We start from the raw sequence: 25,906 nt of genomic DNA, 5'->3' as shown, positions 1-25,906 counted from the left end.
ATGACCTCTTCCCATAGCTGGGCTGGAATGCCTTGGGGTGGGAACCTCTAGTACCTAAAACAGTAGCTGATGTTTGGTAGATGCTGAACACGTTAGCTAAGTGAGTGATGAACTAGCTGAGCTGGTGCAACATACTACTCTAAGAACTGAAAATCAGAAAAATGTGGTGAGTTTAGTCCTTAGTCTTTCAACCCAATCTCTTCCTTATATTCTCCATGCCTGCCAATGATGTGAGCTGTTTCCCAGAATAAAGATATCAAAGCTCTTCCTGACCAAGATTAAATCATGTTTACTGCAGCTTCACCTGCTTAAACAACAGGACTGTGTTTCTCCACGTCTTCGCATGTCTCTCCTACCTCCATGTGCCAAGAGCCCACTTTTCCTGCAGTGTCCATGAAGCCATCTTACCCTCCTCTAGACTCCTCCCTTTGGATCCTGAGCATTTTCTACCTTGCATTCCAGGGACTTGGGTAGAAGTCCTCTTGCTATCTTCCAACTATAAGCCCACTGAGGCCAGTGATGGTACCTACCTCCTCCACCTCCCATCCATATTTTACTGGGCATGGTTCCTCAAGAATCAATCATTTCTCAAATGGCCATCATCAGCCAAAATACTGAATTGCCAAGATGTTCCCACTCCTTATCCTCATATGAATGCTGGATAATATGGCCACTCCACAAACTCTTGAACATGTAATTCAAGCTGCATTCCAACAATGAACAGCTCTGTAAGAACCCTGGGCTAGGAGAAGAGAGTCCCGAAATGCTGGACCTCAGACCTTTCACAGCTCTCCCTGGAAGGCATGAGCATTCATGAGGTGCTGCTCCTGGGTGGGCTGAATCATCTGAAGCCCCCCTAACAAGCAGTACAACCCAAACAGATGGCCTGGTCCGAACCCAGAGCTCCTGGTGGCTCTGAGGGAACAGGTGGCCACAGGAGAGTAAGGGTCCCCCACCGTGGCCCTGAGGGAGGGCAAGATGTCTGAGTAGCTCATTAGCAAGTTCCAGGAAAGCTTGTCAGCCTTTTTTTATGAGCTGCCAACAGCGCAGCAAACCTACCACCCATCAGAAAGGAAAGTGTCCCTCCACTTTTCCTTGAGCCCTCAGGACCAATAAACAAAGCCAACACTTTCATGGTGACTGTGCTACCTCATTTTCTGCAAAGGAGACACCTACAGCTATTGAAGACCACCAAAAAACATGGCATTTTTTTTAACTACAGGAAACAGGTGGTAGTGGAAAAAGTACTGGATTCAGCGTCAGAGAGGCATGGATTTGAATTTTGGTTTGGCCACTTACTACTTGTGCAACAGAGGACAGTTTATAGCACTTGAAACTAATGTGCCTAACTAATCGTGAATTACAAGTGAAATAACAGCTATAGTCAGAGTCATAGAGATTATGGAAGGATAAAAACTTTGGTCCTGCTGTCCTTGGTGTAAGAGGCTGCTAACAACTCCAAATCACTATTGCTCAGGCTGTTGACTGCAGCCCTGACCCCAAACCAGAAGGAAGTTAGAGGGAATGCTGACACCACACCCCATAGCTGAAGCTTGCAAGTTCATTGTCCCAGTTTTATTGATGTGGAGTTCTGAACACTGAGTCAAATTCATGCAGAACTATCATATGGAGAGAAAGGGAGAGACAGAGACATCCCCACAGTCAAAGGGACCTTTCTCAATCCATACCTCTGGAATCAAATTCAAATCCTGCATCCACCATTATGTGACCTTGACCATATCACTGAATAATAGCTAATACTGATCATTTCACTATGTGTGATATTAACTCCTTCAGTCTTAACAATGTTATGAGGCAAGAACTATTATGATTGCCTATTATGGATAAATCAAGGCATGGGCCTTGTCCCAGGTCACACAGATAGATAGTAAGGGGTGGAGCACAGACTCAAACCCCAGGCAGCCTGGCTAAAGCCCACGTGCTGGGCCCCTGTGCTCTCATAGGCTCTCCCTGGGCTCTATTGTCTTCATCAGTATACATAAAAAGCCACCATAAATGCATCAAGAACAATATGAGGACTGATCATAACAGCTGGAGAGAACAGAGAAAGAAAGAGATGAGAAAAAGCCAGTGTGGCAATATGTAAATGGTAAATCTAGGTGGTGGGCAAATGAACATTCATCACTGTAAACGCTCTTTTAACTTTTCGGTAAGTTTGAATATTTTCATAATGAAAGGGGAAAAGCAGCTTCAGGGATCCATGTTGATGCATAATGCTGAATGATTAAAGTAGACTCATCATCACGCGAAAAATAAATACACAATTACAGGATTTAAATGAGACACTTACGACAAACTAGTCTATGGAGTGTTCTGCATCAAAGGGATATTTATTGAGTGTTTACAAAGCACCCAGCACTGTGTTGCTGAAGACAAGTGCTTAATAAATGATAATTCTTTGACCTTTGTGAAGCTCAAAATCACCAACTTGCATGGAATCATAAAACTCCTGATCATCAGCACACATGTATTAAGCTCCTAGCACATGACCAACATCCTGAGGGGCTATGGGATACTCAGAAATAAAGACTTGGTTCCCCCCAACCAAGAGCCCTGACTAAGGACATTAAACAGCCTATTTGAAAAGTAAATATTAGACTCAATCTCTGGTCCATTTTTTTTCTTTTTCGCAAGGGTCAATTCAGGGGAGAAAAGTAGAATGTTCTGGGGATATGCCTTAAACTAAAAGATGATGAAACTTTTTGTATACCATGGGGAAGATGTACATAAATAACAATTCATACAATTTTATTTTACAAGACAGAGAATTGTTAATAAGATTATTGCGGCTCCTAAAATGTTATTATCTGGGTATATAAATCTCAAAGGAAGTAGTCATATAGAAGAAACTATAATCATCCATTAGATCCCGAGCTGCTACTCTGATTTAGGAGTCTCTAAGGGCTCTCTGAATTTTCTATTCTATACATGTTTCTTGAAGGGAGGTGCTTTTAGTGGAAAAAGGGCTTGGATTTAAATAACAGTGAATCACACCAGAGAGAGAGTTATTCCCTTTTCAGTCCTCTTGAATCCCTCTGATTATGCCAAGGAGAAAGTCTCTGTGTGGTGCCAGGACGTCTTTAACACCTCTCCCTGTTTAACAAAGGGACCAGGCTTCCAGCTCCAGCCTTGGCAAGTAATAACCTCAAGCTAGAATTTACCCGTTATTTTCCTTTCCTTTGTATCTTATTTGTACAACTGCCTTCTATTTATGGCAACCAATAGTGTTTTTCCACTTCCCAACCATGACATAAAATTTCCTTTCTAAATATTTTTGAAGTAAAAAAGAGAGGCTGATTGGAAGAAAAACAATAAGTAAGTGATAGTATAGATGGCATAACAGAAATGGCAAAAGTGCTACAGGTAAGGCAAATTGTTGAGGAATACAGATCTGCTCCAATCTTACCATTTTACAGATGAGCTAACTGTAGCTTAGCCTTTTCCAAGATCCCACAGCAAGTCAGTGGCTGAGCGGGCTTTGAACCCACATCATTCAGGAGTGTTAATATTTATTTTGGCTTCTGTCCCTGATCCTCACACTGAAGCAAGGTGTGGGGCAGGACAAAGAGCCGAAGGAGGAGGCACTGCCTCCCTAGCCTCTTGCCTCATCCTGTCCTGCCCAACCTAAAGCACCCCAGGCACCTCTCGGCACATGTCTCAGATCAGCAGCACCCTGGCCACTAGATTCTCCAAGTCCCTGCTCAAGCGAAGAAGCACTAGGACCTCCCCCTCCCGCCACGGCAGTCCCTTGTGCCTCTAAATTTGATGTGTCTGAAACCTCCCTTGCCCAGACCTGTTCCAGCCCAAAGCAAGGATTTTTCTCCCCCTTTGCTTCCATCTGTTTCATGCAGGAAAACGGAAGAGAGCTTTGCTCACTGATTGATGTCCAAGAGGATGTGGTTCCTGCATGGGAGATTTATCGTGGTCACTCTGAAATAGCATCAGAGTAGGGTAACAGCCCTCTTGAGTCTGACAGCCCAGGATACTCAACCATGGCCCCAGGCTGTAGCATCAAATGTGAGAAAATGCAGGGAAAGCACCCAGCACAATGCCTGGCACACAGGAAGCAGTCAAGATATGGTAACATTGACATTTTCTTGGGAAATTTTCCCTTATACTCATGTTAATTTGGATGAAGGGACCTTTATTGGGTTTTGGGCACAGTACAGATCAAGGCAACACGGACTCTGCAAATGGCCAAGCAACCTGTGCACTAGACAACTTGGGAGAAGGGGACGCATTGAATGTGAATGTGGCCCTGGAGCAGTGCAGTGTAGAGCCTGCACAATCAGCTCTGGCATCCCTTAGTGTAAATTCACTAAGAACGCCCGAACCAGGTACCAGGAAATCTTGAGTCCTAGCACTGACTTCTTCACTAAATTGCTGAACTACCTTAGGTAAATGCCTTTCCCCCTCTGTGCCTCAGTTTCCTCCTTTGTAAGAGGACCAAAGGTTGTCTGGAGTTCCCTCCCAGCTATAAAATTCAGCAATTGTACAGAAGCAGATTTCAATTGCTGAAGGGCTGTCATACAAAAGAGGAAATGAGCTCACTTGCCTGGCCTGAGAGGGAAGAGCCAGCATGAGTGAGGTAGGGATATTAAGAGACAGCTTTTGCCTCAGTCAGAAAGGAAATTTTAATCAGAATACCTAGCAACAGATGAGGCAGCTCTGGGAGGTGGTGAGTTCCCTGTGGCTTGAGGAATTCAAGTACAGACTGGGTTAGAGAAAGGCCTATCAGAGTGGGAGCCTTGACCATATGCCCTTTGAGATCCTTTCTAGCAGGGTGATTCTGGTTTCAGAGCTTGGATCTATTTTCATCAATGCTAGGAGGCACTCAGCTAGGCCTGGATCTCGTCAAATCCTGCTGATAACTATTAATGCAATGAACTGGTCGGCTGTGCAGCTCTCACCCTCTTAGAGTTTGCACACGTCCACACTCTCCAAATTAAACTCAGTCCCTCCGACAGTGTTAGTGTTTACCCTTGCCCCAGCAAACAAACCGTTTCATTCTGGAAAGAACTAATTAATGGCCTCACCCAGACTTGGGGGAGGGAGAAGATGGAGAACCATGTAAAAAACTCAGGAGAATAAACCACATAAACACTTCTAGCATCTACACTCCCGCGACAGCTCATGCTAATTGCAAATCATCTTATCTATTCATTACTGCAGGCGCCCCGGGAACTCCTAGCAGCAGCAGCTGTGTGTGACTGGGTGAAGTCATTGCGCACAAGGGGTCAGAATCAGGATATCCTTTAACTGCCATTTTCACTTGTATTAATTCCTATCAGGCACTCCCAAAGAGAGTCAATGGTTGAGGCTGAACTGCATTGCCTTTAAGTTGCATCCACGAGGTACAAAAACTGCAGGATTTGGCAATTATCCACTTGGAATGATCAATAAGGGCATTCAGTCAGTCTTGGGAAGGTGGGGTCAGAAAAACCCTACTGTTGTCAATAATTTCAGTGTTTCACTCTTATTTCCAAGGTGAATGACTCCAAAAAAAAAAAAAAATCAGTTGGATGTACCTCTTAAAGGCTTCTATTCAGAAATTTAGCTTAAGGCACCCTTAGCTCTTTAAACAATTTAAACAGATTGTCTTTTCTAGTTCCCTTGAATAGAGTGCATATTTACACAGTAAAAGAGTATCAATCTCAATTTAGGGTATTTTCCTGATGGTGAAAGATATTTAGTTTGGCAAGATACCAGGGCCTTCTCTCTTGGTGACTTTCCTGGAGGGAACTAGCAAACCCATCTACCTAGATGAGAAATGTCTCTCAAATAATGGAAATACAAATGCTCACATTTACACTGTATTTGGCATTTTAGACTGATACTCTCACTCAGGTGATCATCTCTGATCTCTTCACTCTGCTGTGAGGCAGCAGGAATCCCATTTCACAGATGGGCTCAGAGAGATAAAGCCACTCACCTCCAGTCACACAGCTAGAAATAAACAGAGCCTGGGGCTAGAAAGCAAGTCCATTCTGTCCCCTACATCTAAGCTTGCCTCTCCGATAGTTACATTTGCCCAACAACAAGAAAATATAATTTCACAGTACCTTTCTGCTTCTTGGTCTGTGCTCTGCTGTTTGCTATCAAAGGCATTGAAGCTGCTCATGTCCACATAGCCATCATTCTCATTTGCTGTGGACAGGGCTCTGCTCTGATCTTCAAACAGTTTCGTAAATGTCCCAGCCCTCGCAGGCCTCCGCGGCGGAATCTGAATATTTTCATAGTCTGAGTTCATGGCTGGAATGTTCTCATAGTCTGAAGTATCAGCATTGGGGAATGAGATGGACCGTGGCTTGGTCAGGGGCAAGGGCAGAAAGGGGGGCCGAGAGCGGTCTTCGAAGGACTCCACTCTGGACACTGTCCTGCTGAAGGGGACACCTTTCCTCTTTCCATCCCTATAGAAGATGAGGGAGGAAGGGGATTCAGAAGCCCGGAGCTTGCCAGTCCGAGCCTTGAGCTGTGGGGAGTTGCTGAGGCTCCTGCGGTCAATTTCCAGAAGCCTGGCAGGCCCGTGGTAGCTGGATTCTGAAGATGACCTGGAAGACGACACGTTGACATCCACGTGGACTTTGTTCTCTGACTTCTTTTTAAATGTCAGTGCCAGGAACTTCTTGAAGGATGACTTCTTCTTCTTGGTGTACTTGTCTGGGGGCTCAGTCTCAATCAGCAGCGAGGGAGAACTCTTTGTGATGGGTTTTTTGGTGATGCAGGCCAGGTCGAAAGGGGGCGGGATGTCAACCACAGAAGAGGGTGTTGAGGTGCCGCTGGAAGGAAGGTGGTTCCTCTGGGAGAAACTCCCAGAGGAGCCAATCACACAGGGCAGAGAAAGGTTGTCATCTTTTCTTTTGATCCTATGATCGTCCAAGCTAGATGCCTCTGACTCCCGGTACAAGGAGACTGGAATCTCTCGGCCTTCCACAGAGAACGATCGAGGGTATAAAGTGAAGGCTCTGGGCTTTGCTGGCAAGGCCCTGCTGGCTTCCAGCGGTTTCCCCTCCAATGACAGAACCGTCTTTCTCGCCTCCTTGGTGGCACCTTTTATGCCAATAGCCGAAGAGCCAGCTTCTGGTCCAACTTCTTCTGGGACAGTTTCTGGGACATAGCCAGCCACCTTCCCAGAGTGGGGCCTGGCCCTCGCAATGATGTTCTTCCTGTCAGTGGGGACCAGGCCACCCTCAGCATCAGAGTTCATTTCTTCTTTCGTGCCATAAGCACTCAGAGTGTCAGATGCAGCCTGTGGTTCAGGCTCCTCTCCTTCCCCAGGGACAGTCCCTTGGTCCAGGTCAACTCCCATCTCATAGGGGTTGGTGAGTGCATCATCTCCAGCATCCTCATCCCCTGCCATTACCACCACATTAGGGACAGAGGGGCCCTCCCCAGCGCCATATGAAGCTCTGACAATGGGGTCCTGCTCTGCACATTCTGCAGACTGTGGTTCCTGCTGTGACTCTAAGCCTCCTGCTGACTTAGAAAGAGAAGAGTAGCTCTCGCTACAGAAGGAGGTGCTCTCAGTCGGAAAGAACTCGTAGGGACTTCCTGAGAGTGAAGTCACAAAGTCATCCACACCATCATTCTCAAAAGGAATGATTTGGCAGCTCTCCTCGGCAGGTTCATCCTGCACCAGGTCTCTACCTTCTCGAGGGTCTTCCCCCACCTCCTGGGTGACTGCTGCCATTTCTTCTTGGTCAGTTTTCTCATTTTGGTCAGGTGGCTCATCCTGGTCACCACTGGCCATGGTATCTTCACACTCCTCCTTGGAGACTTCAGGGTTGACTATAGCCCTCTCTGCCTCCTGGATACTTGAGGCCAAGCCCTCATTCTCTGTGGGTTCCTTGCTGGCATCTTCGGCATCCCCCTCGGGGGGTCTGTCAGAACCCACACATTCATCTGGAGCCCCTAGTTCTGTGTTGGGGGAGCCTTCCTCACCACCCTCCCCTTCCTCCCTGGGTGTCCCAGGGGGCCCAGGCTCCTCGCTGGGAATTGCTGGACCCTCTAAATCAACTTGAGTTAGAATGACATCACTTGGAAGGATTGCCTCTCCATCCCAAGGGCCTCCGTCCTCCAGGTTGTACATGTTGTGCTCTTCCACTAGCTTCTCTTCCTCCTCCCTTGTGAACGTCTGCTCCTCTGCCCCCAGGTCACAGGCACTGTCCTCTACCCCCACATCCTCAGGAGTGGGGGCTGTGCCTCCATCAGCCTCGTCACTTATCACCCCTTCAGCTGGGGCTGCCAAGTCCTCAGCAGCTCCCATCCCCTCCGGGTCACTCTCCTCCCCTCCCTCCTGGCACTCCTCTTCCCCAGCAGCTGGAGACATCATTACTGAATTCTCTGCAGAGGTGCTATCCCTGGGTTCATCCTCTTTTGGTGGAGCCTTGGGGACCACGATGTAATCCTCATCAGCCTCAGACTCGGAGCACTCCAAGTTGGACCGGTGCTCTTCGTACAGTCCCCTGTCGACGCAGAGCAGTTTCCCGTTGCTGCATTTATTCAAACTGTTGATCACGTACACACTGGCTCTCCACTCACTGGGGGTCGACAGCCTGGGTTTAGGGGCAATGGGGGGTTTTGGCCCCCTAGACATGGAGTTGGGACTGTGAAGACTATCAGGCCGGGGTGATGAAGTAAATTTGGGTGTTGTCATTGGCGTGAGGGGACTGGTAGTCTTTGGCTTGGGAGCAACTGGTGGTTTTGGTGAATCTAAAGGATGAAAATAGAGAAAACAAGGACACGAAAAGTATAGTTACCTTTATTTCCATTCAGAGTCTCCCACTTAGCATTTTCAAGAAAACACTGAAGACAGTTTCCCAACCTCTGTGAGCCCAATCTACTATGTTCTATCTTCAGGTTATATCCTCCACCCCATCTTTAAAATCCCTGGACCTCTACTGATGATGCATCCTGTAAACAAAGTGATGTAAACAAAGATCTTTCTTCTGCACATAGTCCAGCTAATAAAACTCAACTCAATGACATACTCCTCAAATAAAGGTGTCCGGATCATTGTAATCATTCATCCAACAACTATATATTAAATGCTTTGTAGGTGCCAGGTACCCATGAGACAATGCTGAACTTGATAGTCACCATCCCTGCCACCCTCATGGAGCTTATGTTCATTCTATAGTTAATTCATTGGATACCTACTATCTATATGCACCAGGAAGAGAAGAATACCTCTGCTGAGTACTTGCAGTTAGGTCGGGGAGACAAGACTAACAGAACAATTGGAGGACAGAGCTGCAGACCCTTGCAATATTATGACTGAATAGCCATTATCTCATTCCCTCAAGAGCAATACACCAAAGGTCTGTGACGGTGATGCATGACTCTTCTAAGGGTCACCTTTGAATTCTACGTGCCTTAAGACTGGTGTCTAGCTAACTGCCCTGCATCCAAATTTCATGGGCATCCAAATTTCATAGGAAAAACTACATGGTATTTTCCAACATGGGTATTTCCAAAAAGTCTCTTCCCTTGTGGATGTGGAGGATCTGACCATGTCAGAATAAAGGATGTGGTACAAACTATACACTGTACTACAGGAGTCAGAGAAGCAAGAGTTACCGTGACTAATGAAGACCTCCTGAAGAAGGTGAAATTTCAACTGTATTCTTTAGAATGGGAGGGATCTGGGTAAGTGCAAGGGTCAAGAGAATAGCTGCCCACTTCCAAGTTCATCTGTCTTGCCACAGCATGACTCCATGCCTCCAAGTCCCTGGCCACACTGGGCAGAGTGAGGAATGAAGATTTCCAGGAAAGTAACTCCATCCTGACATCTCGGCTTCAAATGCACTGCTTGGCTCCCCACTGCCCATAGATGATGACATACAAATCTCCCCTTGAGCCCCGCCCCATCTCCCAATCCCATCCCCCGTAAGGCCTAGGCCTAGGTTTGACACAGAGCAGCTTCAGAATGCCAGCCTGGCTCATGACATAAGGGAGATGGAGCAAAGGTCCTAGAGGTCTGTCAGCAAACTCTTCTCCTCCCCATGCATTTGACTCCCAGGTAAACCCCTGTAGCACCTAATCCCAGTCATCTGTAGTCCAGGGCTATCTGGCAGAGATACAATGTGAGCCATGTTATCACATACGTAATTTTTCATTTTCTCATAGCCACATTAAAAAGTAAAAAAGAAGCAGGTGAAATTAATTTTAACAATACTTCTTTTTCAATTCAATATATCCAAGGTATCATCATTTTGGATATCATCATGTAATCAATGAATCATATCTGGGCCAACATGTCATCAATTTACAAAATTTATTAAGGAAATATTTGACATTCTTTTTTGTACTAAGTCCTTGAAATCTAAAGTGTATTTTGTACTTTTCGGCACATCACAATTCAGATTAGCCACATTTCGACTACTCAGTGGCCACATGTGGATGGTGGCTATATTGCTGGCCAGCATAGTACTAGCTGGTTTTAATCCATCTCAGTGGGGCTGTTCCACTGGCACCTCAATTTCGATACATCTGAAGCCAAAGTAAGTATCTCCCCTAAACTGGCAGAACTATGTAAAATTTAGCTGAGGAGGCCCCAAAGGAAATTAAAAAGGCCTGGAGTGCAAGAATATAGGTGCCCATGCACCCTGTTCCTGAAAGGGCTTCATTTCGGAGCCTCATTATTGCACTTTGCACATAAACCTAATGAACTTAGTGGTCTGGTTTTCTAGTGCACAGCTAACTAGGAGGGGGAAGGACTGGCAGTTAGAACAGGAACACTGCCAGGTGTAAAATGTGGTAGCTGCCAGCAAGAAAAGGAGAAAAGAGACACAGCTGTCAAGACTCTAAAGGTGAAAGCATGCACTGCACCAACCCCTTAACCCACACCTATATCCACCCACATCAACACCCAGGCCAGCTACTGGCATTCAGATAATAACAGAAAGTCTTCAAGATACAAGAGGCCTTCCAATTCCTTGTTTCCATAAGCAAATACACCCTACTTTAGAAAAATATCTGTCCAAATGAGTAAAACACAAAACAAAAAACCAACCACACACAACAAAAATAAAAACCCACCCAACTATGTGTAGTTTAAACAGCTAAGCTTGGGATCCCTGGGTGGCGCAGCGGTTTGGCGCCTGCCTTTGGCCCAGGGCGTGATCCTGGAGACCCGGGATCGAATCCCACATCGGGCTCCCGGTGCATGGAGCCTGCTTCTCCCTCTGCCTGTGTCTCTGCCTCTCTCTCTCTCTCTCTGTGACTATCAAAAAATAAATAAATAAACAGCTAAACTTTAGCTAATCTGTCATTGTAGAGTAACAGACAGAGTCTTTGGAGCCTGGCTGATTTGGGTTCAAATCCTGACTCTGCCACTGGTAAGCTATGAAACTGAGCCTCAGTTTCTTCATCTGTAAAATAGGTACAATAGTAACACCTATTCTCAAGAGGTTATAAAGATTAAAGATATATATTAAAAGTGCCCAGCAATAGGCCTTCATGTAGGAGTACTCAATAAAGAGAAGCCATTATTATCTAATAATGTCAGTCTTTGCCTACCCCACATCTTCTCCTGCTACAAGTCTTCCTTCACACTGATACATAATATTAGCTTAAAGCTCCCAACATCAAGTGTCAGGCACTGGCATGAAATTATTCTTTGGGGGTGAGGACTCTCATTTCTCATCCTTAACGGGTGGTATTTCATGTGAGTGCCATGAGACCTGACAAAGGGACAGATGGGCATGAAAAACAGCCACACCTTGGCTGCATCACCCCCACCCCCACTCCATCCTTCATCCAATCAAGCTATTGATCTGTGGGCGCCAGCTCCTCAAGAAAAGTTACAGTGGGCGTCTGAGGCGTGATCCTGCAAGAAAATGCCTTCCCCACAGGATCCCCTAGGAATGACAAGTATCTAGTGTCCATGTCCTACTTCCAGCTCTGAGGTTCAGGATGTTTCACCTGTATCCCCTCTGTGACCAAAGGATGCCAGAATCAGAAAGGCTCTGTCTGACCCCACAGGGAAAGATGAGGAAACTGAGGCACACGGTTCTCAGCAAGTCTGGAGCAGGACCCAGGTAGAATGTGGTCTTCCTGCTTCCTGGTCTAGTCACTTGAACCCTGCCTTCACCCTTTTGCCTTTGAGCTTTCTTCTACAGCGGAGACTCAGGGCTCCCAGCTTCTAGTGAGGCAGCGAAGGGTAAAATTCAAGGAAACGGAAGCCAGAGAGACCAGAGACAGCTAGCCAGGTGTCAAATTTACATAAGGCTGAATCCAGAGTTCAGAAGTACTAACTGACTATAAGGTGAATGACTGGCTTCATTTGCTCCCATCCAATTTCTATTAATCAGATTCCATTAAACAGATATTTACTAAGTTCCTACTATGTGATAGGCATCCACTTAGAATCTTTGGACAAATCAATAAACAAAACAAAGACATTGTCCTTGGTGAACTTATATTCTAGAAGAGGAAGATAAGCAATAAAAAGGAGAAGCATATTACATTATTGTATGTTAGACGATCATAAAGTCTATGGAAAAAGATCTCTCTTTTCTTTTTTCTTTTCTTTTCTCTTTCTTTCTTTCTTTCCTCCCTTCTTTCTTTCCTCCCTCCCTCCCTCTCTCTCTTCTTTCTTTCTCTCTTTCTCTTTCTTTCTTTTTTTTTTAAAGATATATTTTTTTATTTATTTATGATAGTCACAGAGAGAGAGAGAGAGAGGCAGAGACACAGGCAGAGGGAGAAGCAGGCTCCATGCACCGGGAGCCCGATGTGGGATTCGATCCCGGGTCTCCAGGATTGCGCCCTGGGCCAAAGGCAGGCGCCAAACTGCTGCGCCACCCAGGGATCCCTCTTTCTCTTTCTTTCAATTTTAAACCAGGATAGGCCTCACTGAGAGGACATTAGAGCAAAGACTAGCAAGATGTGAGGGAAGCCAGGACTCAGATGATGTGTTCAAGGAGGGTGAGAGTAGTTTGAAGGGAGGGATGAGTGAACAAACAGGAAGAAGCAGGAGATGAGGTCAGAGAGGTCACAGGGAAGGTGTAGATTATGCAGGGACCCAAGCAGAAGGAAGACCTGCTTACTCTGGCTCATGTGCTGAAATAAGTTGAAATGGTGTGGATGGATTCAGGGAAACCCATGAGGAGGCACTCGCAATCATCCAGGCAAGAGACGAGATGGTGGAGACTTGGACCAGGTTGGCAGCAGTAGAAGTGGTAGAGTCAGATTCCCAATATGAAGACAGAGCTGGCAGGATTTGCTGACAGTATGAATATGGGGTGTAAAAGAAGGAGAGAAGTCAAGGACAACACCAAGGTTTTGAGTCAGAGGAACTGGGAAAGTGAAGTTGCCACCAACTGAATTGGGGAAGGCTGTCGATGCTGGGGAGGAAAATCCAGAATCTCAATTTGCACATGTTAAATCTGAGTTCCCACCACACACTTAGGTGGAGACAGATATCAGGTGCGCTCCTAGATATACCAGCCTGGGTTCTCAGGAGAGGTCCAGCTAGAGGTATCCAACACAGAGATAGAATTTAAGGCCTGGGCCTGGTGAGATCATCAAGTAAAGGAGTGTGAACAAAGAAAAGAGAAAGGCCCAGGAGGGAGCCCCAGTGGCTCTGAGGTTATGAGGAGGAGCCAGGGAAAGACACCAGGGAGGAAGAAAAAAATAAAGATTGTGTGAGAACTTCGGCTCTGCTCCCTCCCGGCCTTCCTCACAAAAAGGAATCCCACAGAGCCCCTGTCCTAAGTACAAGGTTATCTAGGTCCCAGACCAATTCTGCCTAGAGAAGATGGATGGAAGAGGTAGCTTTGGGGTGCATGTGGAAGGACAAGGAGGATTTTCATAATCAAAAGAGGCTGGGCATGCCAGATAGAGGGAACAGAATGTGCAAAGGCCCAAAGGCACTTAGATGCAAGCCCTTTGGAAGTCTGGTAGAGTCCAGTACAGCAGGGATGGTGGGGATTACAGGATAAATAAGAGCTGGGGCTTCCTCCTCTGGGTTAAGATTAACTTTCTGACTAACCGGAACCCAGCCTGCGTGGGATTGGTGGAAGCTCTGCTGTCTCCTGAGTTCCCCGGGCTGTGGTGTGAACCTTCCTTCTCTTAGTATCACAGAGTCCAGGGTTCATACTCTCTTTGCCCAAGACCTCTTGGCAATTTGCTGTAGCATAAGGTTAACTCCAATGCAGAACACCCTTTGAGCCAAGATGCCAAGAGTTAACTGACAATGGGGAGAACCACAGTGACAGGAGAAAGAGATTTTTAACAGCCTCTGGTGATAGAAATCATCCCCAGCCAGCCCCCATAACTAGTTTATATTTTCTCCCTCTATTTTAATTAAATAGCTGTCACTCACACATTCATGCTGCGGCTTCCTTGTCAGTTACATAGAGGTTAAATGAGAAGGGATATTGGGGAGGAGCACTGGGCTGGGAGTCAGGAACTCTGACCTCCACTCCTGGCTCCGACATTGAACTGGAGGTGTGTGGCCTTGGGCAAGTCCCTTTCCCTCACTGAGCTTTGGTTTCCCTATCTGTAGAGTAAGGACACTGCAACAGTGAGTGAGTGCCTTCTGTTCCAGCCAACTACAGCGTATTTAAACTCATCGCACTTCTGGTGTCCCTATATCCCCTTGTTCAGACCCTGAGTCTGTTTCAATTGCAGTTCACTATATTCCCCCTGGAACTCTCGTAGCCATATGTTCCAAGAGTAATTATCTTCCAATTTCACCTTCCAATTGCATCTTAATTTAACTTTCATTCCTGGGTGCCTGCTGGAATGTCCAAGCCAAGCCTGATGATTTCTAATTAGGCTGCTGTTAAGCTAGTCCAGTGATCCACAACAGGGCACATACTGGGAAGACTGCAGGGACAAAGTGAGAAAAGCATGGGCCCCAGGCTCAGATAGACCGGGCTCCAATCCCTGCTCTGGTGCACATCGTCTGTGTCATCCTGGGCACATCACTTTGGCCTGAGCCTGTTTCTCTCATGGTAAAATGAAATAAATACTTTCTTTTTCCATAAGGCTGTTGAGAAGTTCAAAGGAAGTAATAGACATACAACAACTAACAAACTCAATTGGCTAAAATCTCTTGTGTACCTACTATGTGTTCAGAAGGTTCTGAAGATGGACAATGTGTGTTTGAAGCCTATCTTGGCTGAGTGACCATAAAGTCAGTGACAATAAAATCCCTGCCACTCAGTTTTCCCATCTATAAAATGGGGATAGTAAGAGCACTTACCTCATAAGGTTACTGTGAAAACTGGATTGAAGTAAAACACTTAAAAGCAGTACCTCATTCGTAGTAAGTGACCAATAAATACTAGCTAGCCAGTATTCACTGGTAGCTTATAACATGACAGACACTGTTCCAGACACCTTAGAAGCTTTATTTAATCATTAGAACTCAATGACAAAGATCATACTATCCCCATTTTTCAGATTAAGAAACTGAGGCACAGAGGTGAAGTAACTAACCTCCTCAAGGTCACATAACGAAGTATATGGTGGTCCCGAAATTCAATCGCATGGAGTCTGTGAACAGCTATGTTACATGATCAGGAAATTCAGAGCATGGCACACAGAAATCATCATGTGAGCTTTCCATCATTGCCATCACACTGAAAAAGTAACCAGGTTTATGCTTGAGGCAAGTTACAGGACGGCTAACCCCAAGAGTAGCAACTGCTAAGATTTCCTGGGACCAAACCTCCCTCTCAGTTTATTCCGGCTCATTCCATCCCCCAGATTCTTAGAAAAGGGAGGGCTTGCCCAAGCCTCAAGCAGGGAAACGTGGGAAAACTGGAACAGCTCTCACCATTGTTTTAAAGTGAGTTTTATTAGGAGTGTAGGAAAAAGCTAGCCTGGCTCTGTTCAGACTGTGCCAGAAGCAGGCAGGAGGCGAACTTCTTCCTCCGAGGCGTGGCTGGCTGGGCACTGGGACCCAGCTCCAGCCCCTCCCTAAGTGGCACCCCAGCTTCCACCGCCCCCCATGCTGAGACCCAAGCTCCATCACTGTCCAGGCGTCCACATGCCCAGGCCTGGACACAGGAGGGCAGCTGCCCCACTCCCAAGTCCCCGCTTGTCTCCTTTGTCAAATCAGTCCAGCCAAATGTCTCCTGCCTGCACCTCACTCCTAAGACAATGACTTTTTTCATTAAAAAGACTTAAAAAAGAAAAAACCCCACAACACACACAAGGCAGCAGGATATGCTTCTAAGACAGCCAAAATGGTGGCTTCCTGTTTCTTTAGGGATGTGTGTTTTGGAGTATGGCTTCGGACAAGGGTGTGGGTCCGGGAGAGGGCTGCCTTCTGCTCAATTTTCAGATGAAAAGAAAGAAAGAGGGACTATCCCTCCTTGGCAGGGAAATGAAGTTCGCTGAGACTGCAAACTCTTAGAGGGAACTTTCTGCCCTTGGAGTGGATGGAGTCAGGAATCCCAGGACCGGTCCCCGGCATCGCCCTCGCCCTTCGGGGCCTCAGTTACTGAATCTGCTAAATGGCACTCCTCAGAAGGGGCTGCTAGTATTCACTGCCGAACGCGTTCTGGATTTCCCGCAATCCCTGAACCCGCAGAGTCGGATCCACGAGGCGGAGACTCGAGGGACGGGAGGGGACGTCTGGAGTGCGCTCAGCCTCGGGAGGAGCGTCCCTGGGGCGTCGGGTCTCCTGGGGGAGCCACAAAGAGGGCCCCAGGCCAGGGCGCTGCCGGGGCGGGCTGCGCTGCGGGCGCGAATAGCGCAGGGCTCTCTCGTCTCCTCGGGGGGCTGAGCTCCAAGTCGCGGGGTCCAGGAGGGGGAGGAGGGGGCAGGAATCCTCTCCAGGGTGCGCCGCCGGGTCCCGAGGGGCCGGGGATGGACCCCGGGGTGGGGAAGAGCTCCGGAAGGACGCCGGGCGCAGGAGGGCCTGGCGGGGACCCCGAGGAGCCGGGGTGAGAACTCAGGGGCGCGACCAAGTCGCCTCCGCGAAAGGAGCGCCTCCGGGCCGCCGCGCGGTGCCCCCGGGGTCGCGGTGGGCGCGGGGCGGGGGCGTGCGCGGCCAGGGTGCGGCCTCGCCCACTCCAGCAGGCGTCCCCCGGGCCGGGCGTCCCGGACAGGGCCCCCGACGATCCTCGGCCTCCCGGGCGAGGGGACGCCGGACCCGCCCAGGCCTCGGCCGCAGCCCCCAGAGGGGAAGCCCGGGGGGTGGGGGTGGGGGTGGGGGTCCGCGGCTCGCTCCGGCGCCCCGCGGGCCGCAACTTGGAGCGCCCGGCGCGGTCCCCTCGCGCGCGCCTCGGCGCGGAGGCCAAGCGGAGCCTCCTACCTGCTCTGTGCATCTTCCAGCCCGCGCAGCCCGGGGCCGCCGTCGGTCAGGCAGTCGGTCGGTCCCGGCACGAGTCCGCGCGCCGCCTCACTCCATGGCCGCCCCGCGGGGCCCGCACTCCCGGCGCCCGCCCCGCCCCCCGGCGCGCGCTGGACTCGGCGCGGCGCGCAGGGCCAGTGGGGGCGCGGGGCGCGAGCCTGCGGGCGGGGCGCGGGGGCGCGGGGCGGGGGCGCGGGGCGCGAGCCTGCGGGCGGGGCGCGGGGGCGCGGGGGCGCGGGGCGGGGGCGCTGGGGCCGGGGCAGCGCGGGGGCCGGGGCAGCGCGGGGCGCGTCCGCTCGAGCGTCCACGCGGAATGCCGGGCAAGTTGGGGGCGCGGGGCGCGAGCCTCCGGGGGCGGGGCCGCGGCGGCCGGGGGCGGGGCGGGGAGGGGGCGCGTGGGGCGGCGGCCCGGGCAGCGCGGGGCGCGTCGGCTCCCGCCCCGGCTCCCGGCTCCGCACCCGGCTCCGCACCCAGCTCCGCACCCCGCGCGCTGCGCTCTGGACGCCGCGCCTCCGCCGCCGCTGCGCCTCCGCCCCCTCCTAGACGTTTCCTCCCGCCCTGAGGAAGGCTTTTTTTTCCCCTTTTTGCTCAGTCAGGGATCGCTGGAGACGAGGGGCGAGGCGTCCCCGCGCACATTTAAAGGGGCCGAGGTGACTCGGGGAGTCGCGCGAGGTTCCAGGGACTAGGATCAGTTGAGGGGAAGGAGGCAGCCGGCGAGTGGCCTTCCAGGGACCTCCTAGTGCCCTCGTCCGTGGGACCGAGCATCTCTTCCTTTTCAGCCTTGGGTATGCCTTCGGCCCTGTATCAAGATCAAGCACAGCTCCCAGCTCCCAGCTCCTAGATCAAGAACTAGCTCCTAGTTCCTACCCTCATGGAGCTTCGATGGGAAGTCAGTGAAGACACAAGACAGATGCGCAGGATCATTTCAGAGTGATAAGTGCCTTGAGAGCGATAAACCAGGGTAATGGGGCCGAGCACGGACTCTCAAAGTGTGCAGATCAGCATCGGAATTGTTAAAAATGCAAACTCTCAGGACACTCCCCCCGACCCCTCAACTTCCTGAATCAGAAATCCTGTGTCTAACAAACCCTTCAGGTCCCTCTGATGCAAGCTGAAGCTGAGAACCACTGTGTAGAGAAAGGATGGTCAAGGAAGATGGTGACGTTGAAAGGGAGACCTGGTTGGTGAGCGGGTCTCTGTTCACTCAGCGCAAGTGTGCCAGCACCTCCCAGGGGAACCAGGCCTGCGGCTACATGGTATGGATGACTCTGGCCAAGGCAGATAGCTCTGCTTCCCAGCACAAGTTGCTGAGATGGGGACAGCAGTGCATAGAAGCTTGTGGGAACTCAGAGGTGCCCCCTCTCCCTGCAGTGGAAAGGGTTCAAGCAAAGGAAAGGCCTTTCGGGGAAAGGAAATAGCTTAAGCAAAGACCTAAAGGTGTGAAAAGCCATCACCTGTTGGAGGAGCTCTAAGGATTGGCTTGGCAGGGAACTAGACAGCTGATGGAAGCGTCCCAATAGGAAGAACAAAGAGGCCGGGATGAGAGGTGGGGTTTTTTTGTTTTTTCTTTTTTTAAAGTAATCTCTATGCACAACATGGGACTCAAACTCATGACCCTGAGATCAAGAGTCACATGCTCCACGGATTGAGCCAGCTAGGTGCCCCAAGGGTTCTTTGAATACCATACTAAGGACTTGCTTCCATCAACCATTGAAAGCTGAGGGCAAGGACTATGTCTTCCATATATAACTGGTTGCTAACATTCATGGAGCACCTAATGTGTGCCTGGCACAATGCTAAGCTCTGTTTATGCATTTAAGCTTCATTTCAGCTTCATTACAACCTTATAAAGCTGGTGTCAAAATTCTTTCCATTTTAAGGGTGCCCGGGTGGCTCAGTCGGTTAAGCATCTGACTCCTGACTTCAGCTCAGGTCATGATCTCATGGTTCACGAGACTGAGCCTGGTGTCAGGCTCCACCCTGAGTGGAGAGTCTGCTTGAGATTCTCTCCCTCTGCCCCTGCCCCCACTCACAGGCACTTGCGTACTATCTCTCTAAAATAAATAAATCTTTTAAAAAAAATTCTTCCCATTTTACATTTGAGGAAACTGAGTAAATTGCTAAAATGAAATTTCCTGATTCTGTTCTTATCCTTGCTGCTCCATAGCTGCATCTCCAGAACCACCCCAAGGTGTGGCTTGGTCATTTAGTAGTTTGGTTGTGAGTCTGCTATACCAGGGTGCGGGCATTAAGCAATTCCAGCACTCTGTGGGAAGGGCGGCAGGAGGTGTATGTGTATGCACGGTGAGATGTCTCAATTTATATGGAAATTGGGGGAGGAACATGGAACATACCCCTTCCCACTAGCATCAGCGTTCCTTCTTGTCCATCAAATGGGGAAGAAAAGCCCAGAAATGACCCCTTGCCAAGGTGATGGCTCCAGGGCAGGGGCTGTGTCTGCCCTGCTCAGCACTGTAACCCGGGCATCTTACATAGAACCCACCACTTAGTAGGTCTTCAAAAAATATGTATTGTCCTCAAGGATAGGGTCCAGAACAAAGGTTCATACTCCTGTTCAGGATCAGTTTGGTCTGGGATTGAAGGTGGTGGAGGCTAGAGTTTTTGTGATTTTGACCAGCTGTGTTGGGACCTTGCCAGAGGCAGAATTCCAAGTGGACACGCGGCATTTTACAGCCTTGACTTTGTCTCCCTGAACCTAGATACCTGTGGTCCAGCCTTTGGTCCACGTGGTCCCAGATAACCAGATGTTTTCATTACAAAGATGAGACGCCTTATTGTTAGAAGCAGGGCCCATGGAGCAGCAGCAGCAATAGCCCTAGGGTGCTTCTTAGAAAGGCAGGACCTCAGGCTCTACCCCAGACCTACTGAGCCAGAAAGAATCTGCATTTTAACATGATCTCCAGATGATCTGTATGCACAGTACTTTTGGAGAAACACTGCCCCAGATAACCCACCCCATTTCTTTTGGGTAGTACTGCCAGAGCATACGAGAGTGAGAAAAGACATCACAGTTTCCCCAGGTTTTCACTGGGGTGAGAACTTAATCCCCTGACCTCTTTCTCCTTATTAATGCATTATTGGAAAGTTGGTATATTTCTGGGTATCTGGGGGCTTGTACCCAGCAGAACTCCTGGCGCATATTAGGTGTTCACTTAAAATATATGAAAAATGCAGGCACGGAGGTGTGATTTGAATTGTTACATGAGCTCTTTGGTGCCTGGCACACAAAAGGTGTGCGATGCACACATACTGAAGACAGGAATGAATACATTTCAGTTAGGTAATGTGCAAAGGCTCTGAAGAGGTTACACTCTTTTTTCCTCAGCATTATGAAAAATCTTATATAGTATCTTTGCACTCAGCAAGCACTTTCATACACCTAACCAGGTTTTTAGGTTTTTGTTTCCATTTATTTTTATTGTTTAATGACCCCAGTATAGAATTAGATAGTGTACACTATCAGGCAAGGGCATAAGGTGTACCACAATTTCTCTAAATTAGAAATGGAATTTGATCCTTTCAAAGGACCTTTTCATCTCTGAACTGCCACAGAGTCCTTAAGCTTCCAGCCTTTTGTAGAGAAACACGTGTGCCTCTGGAATAGAAAATCTACAGCAGAATTTGTGTTATGTGGACAGGCTCTTAATAAACTTTATAGATCCCTGCATAGAAGTGCTGGAGAAGGGGATGGAGATGGTGATGGTGGAGGTGAGAGAGGCGATGTTTGAGGCAAAGGAGCTGGAGGTGGTAAGTTGCCAGAAGTAGCTGTGGAAGTCATGGTGAAGATGGAACATGTAATGTAGTTGGTGATGGTAGAGGAAATAGAGGTAGTAGAACTGATTGATGTAGAGATGATAGACTTGGGGAAGGTGATGAAGGTGGTGGTGGAGTTGATCAAGGTACTGGAGGTGATGGAGTTGAGTGAAGTGATGAAGGTGGTGGTGGAATGGAAAGAGGTGATGGATGTGGTGGTGGAGTTGGGTGAGAGGATAGAGGTGGTGATGGAGTTGAGTGAGAAGATGGGCATGGTGGTAGAATTGGTCAAGGTGATCGAGTCAGGGGGGTAGACATGGTATAGCAGATAATAGAGAAGGTGGGAGGTAAAAATGAGTGAGTGGATAAATCACTTCAATAGTTGATGCAGAGAGAAATGTGGTTAAAAGTTGAGCTTGTTTCTGGGAGTTAGCAAGAAAATGCAAATAACCTAGGACCCCAGGGTAGGAGCAGGAGAGGGAGGCTCAGATAATTCAATCAACAGCCTACGTCACCCATCGCTGTAGGGCTTATGCAAAGAAGGGAGGGCAGGAAGAGACTTCATGCTTTGCTAAGCCCTTTCCACAACTGCTGAATTTGGGATTTGAGGCTAAGCCAAGTCTACTTAAAAAGATCATAGCACCAATGACAGTTGGGAAAAAACACAGGTTGAAACTTGTTTAGCTGAAGCCACATATTGGTGTGGAGTGATGGACTATAAAGTGGAAGCACTTATTCCTGTGCTTGCCCTTCCTAATAAGAGAAAATGGATGTGAAAAACCATAAGGCTTTACAAACATCCGGTGCAAATAGTGGTGGTTGGACTTGCTTAGTCCTTATGGAGCTGAGCCATAACCACTCACTGAGGGATGGGTACGAATACCCACAAAGGGCATGGCCATGTGGGGTAAGGAGCCCTTCACTTAGGGATTCTTCCCAAGAATTCTGTAAAGGGATGATTATATCTCCATTTCACACAAGGGAAGATTGAGGCCCAGCTGGGGGAATTGATCTGGCTGGCCTACAATCCAACCAGGACTCAACCATTCACTTCAAGAATATTGTCTGAGTTCTTAACCACCAAACTACACTATCCTCTCTGTGATGGGCGAGAAGTCTGCCAAGATTTCCATATTTTCCAAATCACTCCTACCGTCTCAGTCCTCTCAGTAGACCATGAGCCACCTAGGGTAGGTGTCATACCCACCCAACACAATGGGAAACTGAGGCCCAGAGGGGAAAATTTGTGGCCTGGAATCACACAGAAAGTTAGAGGAACAACAACAACAACAAAAAGTTAGAGGAACAGCCAGTGCTGGAGTCCACACCTCCTGTTATCCAGGCCCAAGCCAGAACTGCAGGGAGCCTGAAACCACACACCTTCTCCTCCAAAGCTATAGTCTCTGGCTTTGTCTTTTGAGGGCAGTCTGTCTTCGCTTTTCTGCAGAAGCCTGACAGGACAGGGGCATGACACCCATGACCCATGGCAGGAGTCAGGCTTCCATGACCAGCCCTTCCTTCTCTCTCCCTCTTTCTTCTCCTCTCTCCTGTCTTTCTGTGTGCCCTGGATGGTCAGAGTGGCCAGCAACAACTTGCTCCACAGTGATGGCCCAGCCCACGTCTGCAGGAGCATGGGAAGGGGCATTCAAGGGAACCAATAGTGTGGTTCTGATACGTCCAAGGAACAGCTGGGTGGGTGCCTCAGAGCCCAAGTAACTGGGGGTGCCAGGGACATGGCCAACCAGCAGGTTGGGTTGCCAGATGAGTCTGTGGCAATGTGAGCAAACAATACTAACAAGTGCTGAGAGCTAACATCTACAGAGCACTCTATGCTTCTCACGGCTGTGTGGAGATTTCATCATTACCTCCCTTTTACAGTTAAGAAAACTGAGACTCAGGAAGGTAAGAGACTTACTCAAGGCTCAGAGCTAGTGATGGAGTTGAGACTCGACCTAGGTATTTCTGTCCCCAAGGCCTGTGCTCTTCACATTGCCTCATATTTGTCCAAGAGCACGGTGGCAGAATCAGGAACAGAATACTTGGTGGCCGGCCTACCTTCCTTCCTTCCTTATTTCCTTCCTTCCTTCCTTCCTCCCTTCCTTCCTTCCTTCCTTCCTTCCTTATTTCCTTCCTTCCTTCCTTCCTTATTTCCTTCTTTCCTTCCTTCCTTCCTTCATTTCCTTCCTTCCTTCCTTCCTTATTTCCTTCCTTCCTTCCTTATTTCCTTCCTTCCTTCCTTCCTTATTTCCTTCCTTCCCTTCCTTCCTTATTTCCTTCTTTCCTTCCTTATTTCCTTCCTTCCTTCCTTATTTCCTTCTTTCCTTCCTTCCTTCCTTCATTTCCTTCCTTCCTTCCTTCCTTATTTCCTTCCTTCCTTCCTTCCTTCCTTATTTCCTTCCTTCCTTTCTTCCACAAAAATGCACAGAGTGCCTATGCTATGCCAGGTACTGGGCTGGGTGCTGGATAAACAGGCCCGACTCACTTCATGCCTTCTGGAGCCCCCAGGCCAGCTGAGGAAGCAGGACACCCAGTGGCAAATTATCCACCAGTTTAATGGCAGCACTAATGGGGGAGACACCAACCTCCTGACTCCCATCAGATGCTTTTAGACCCTCAGTAGAGGGCTGACCAGTTCCTTGGGGCCTCTGAAATTAAAATCACCCCTCATTGGATCCTTTAAGTCTCCCAGGACCCTTCCTCACTGAAGCCTCCTCCCTCACACCTCACACACACACACACACACACACACACACACACACACCACAAACGTGTGCAATACGGCCTGAAAGATCAGGATCTTCCGAGTAAGCAAATGACTCCCACCTTTTTTATCCTTGGACCTTCTGGGGCAAATTACCTGCTGCCTGCACACAGCTTAGGTAGGGTCAGGTCAAAACAGCTGAAGAGCAGCTCCCATTTCCCGCCTGCCCAAAGCCCCTGCAAAGTGCACAGCTAGCACTGAAGCTGGATGTGGCCATGTTCTAAGAAACAAAGAGCACCCAGGCCCTGTGATCTCATAGACAAGCCTCCCAGATAGGCAGTAACAACACTGACTTACAGGCACAGTCCCAGCCTCAGTTTCCCCATTGGTAAATCATAATAGCTAGTATTTGCTGAGTGCTTATTTTGTGCACACCATAAATGTTCCGCATATATTATTAACTCATTTAATCCTCTCAAGAAACCTATAGGCAATGCTATTACCTTTATTACAGATGGGCCTACCACGGCACAGAGCATCACGGCACTGAAACATCTGCCCGGGGATACTCAGCTAGTAAGTGGTCCTATGCTGGCTCTGGAGCTGGCTTTCTTACCTACTTCAGCACACAGCCCCCTATCAAGTGGACATGATAACAGTGTCTGCTCATTAAATGAGACAGTTCATCTAAAGCATTCAGGAGCGGGGAGAGAGACATAGGAAATGCTCAATAAACGATCGTTATTACTTAAATATCTAGTACACAGTTGATGTTTAATAAATGTTTACAAAGTATACCAGGAAGTGGACGTGAAAACCCCACAATCGGAGCAGGAGAGAGACACAAGAGGGCATTTATGGAGCAGCCACTGTATACTGGGATTGGTGAGAGGAGGCAACGTGGGAGCCCCTCAGGAAGCATGAGGAGGCAGGCCTAGGTTCTGCTTTCTGTGCCAGCCTAGAGAAGGTGACAGTCAGGGTTTTGTTTCCATAAAGCTGGGACCCAACTCCCTCCAGCCAAGTGCCCCCTGGGTTTCAGTTTCTCTACTAGCAGCAGGTATGCCTTTTGTCTACAGGGACAAAATGCATGCTATTAAAATGGAAATGCCCTGCAGCCTCCCCTGCCGCTGGCCCTCAGGTCCCCACAGCCTTGGACTGCTTACCCCGCAATGCCACAGCTGCAGCATCATCAGCTTCCAAGGCTTATCTTCCCCTGGAAAGTCATTGAATTGCCTTCCTGGCCCCAGGGGCAGCAAATCTGAGTGGGACACCTGCTGGGGTTAACGGAGTTTTAGCAAGGCCGCTCTGCCCTGCCCTGCCCTTCCCCTGCCCCGAAGGTTGGTAGGGGGAACGTCAGATAAGTTTCTACCCCTACCCCACGCACCACTCAGGCCAGGCATGTGAACAGAGAGGAGCCTGGGGCCTGAAGAGCCTAGTTCTACTAGTCACTGGCTCTGTGGCCATAGGTAAAATACTTCACCTCGCTATGCCTCAATATTCTCCTCTGTAAAATGGGACTGAGACCTTTCTCTTGAATCAGGATGAGGACTAAAGGAAAGGTAGTTCCCCTCTCTCTTCACTTTCTTATCCTTGACAAGCTCAAAATCTAGTCCTAGAGAAGGGCTGGGGGTCAGCTAACTGTGACACAGTGGAACTGGGGGTGACAGCAGGGGACTGAGTCCAGCTGAGGGGCAGGGGGGCGGTGGGGGAGAAGAGGTGACATTGGGCTGAACTTTCCAGGTCAAGTGCTATTTTCCAGGTGGAAAAATAGGGTTGCCATTCCAGGTAGGGGAACAGCCTGTGGGGATGGAAGAAGAAGGCAAGGTTGGGGCAAGGTAGGGCATAGTCATAGCAACAGGATGGTGCAGGGGGGTGAGAGGTGGTGGTGGGGGATAGCTCTCCAATGGAGGGCCAAAGAGTTTGGGCTTTCCCCTCTGTAGGTGATGGGGAGCCCCAGAGTGTTCCCGGGGGAGGGAATGACACGGTCAGACCTGTATGTTAGCAAAGCTGGTAGCCAGAGTAGTAAAGTAGTAAGAGGGGCAAGCCTAGAGGTGAGATGACCCAAGAAAACTGGAATAGGGGCCCCAAGAGAGATTAGG

At 48.9% G+C, this 25,906-nt stretch overlaps 1 protein-coding gene across 3 annotated transcripts in view; it reads right to left on the bottom strand.

The window, feature by feature from the left end:
* FGD5 (FYVE, RhoGEF and PH domain containing 5) overlaps nt 1-17,447 on the bottom strand; it is a 122,408-nt gene extending 104,961 nt beyond the window's left edge. For 2 of the 3 annotated variants that reach the window (XM_055343917.1, XM_055343918.1), the window contains exons 1-2: nt 17,294-17,447; nt 6,084-8,733 (exon numbers count right to left, since the gene is read on the bottom strand). In XM_055343917.1, coding sequence (XP_055199892.1) covers nt 6,084-8,733; nt 17,294-17,306 — 2,663 coding nt within the window. In that variant the 5' untranslated portion in view covers nt 17,307-17,447. Of the gene's footprint in view, nt 1-6,083; nt 8,734-15,468; nt 16,510-17,293 lie in introns of those variants that run through there. The other variant, XM_055343919.1, reaches the window with a different exon arrangement.
* Between the last annotated feature and the right edge of the window lie 8,459 nt (nt 17,448-25,906).

The sequence above is a fragment of the Nyctereutes procyonoides genome, unplaced genomic scaffold (assembly GCF_905146905.1).
Source record: "Nyctereutes procyonoides isolate TBG_1078 unplaced genomic scaffold, NYPRO_anot_genome, whole genome shotgun sequence".
Lineage (NCBI taxonomy): Eukaryota > Metazoa > Chordata > Mammalia > Carnivora > Canidae > Nyctereutes > Nyctereutes procyonoides.
This window is presented reverse-complemented; position numbering and strand designations above follow the sequence as displayed.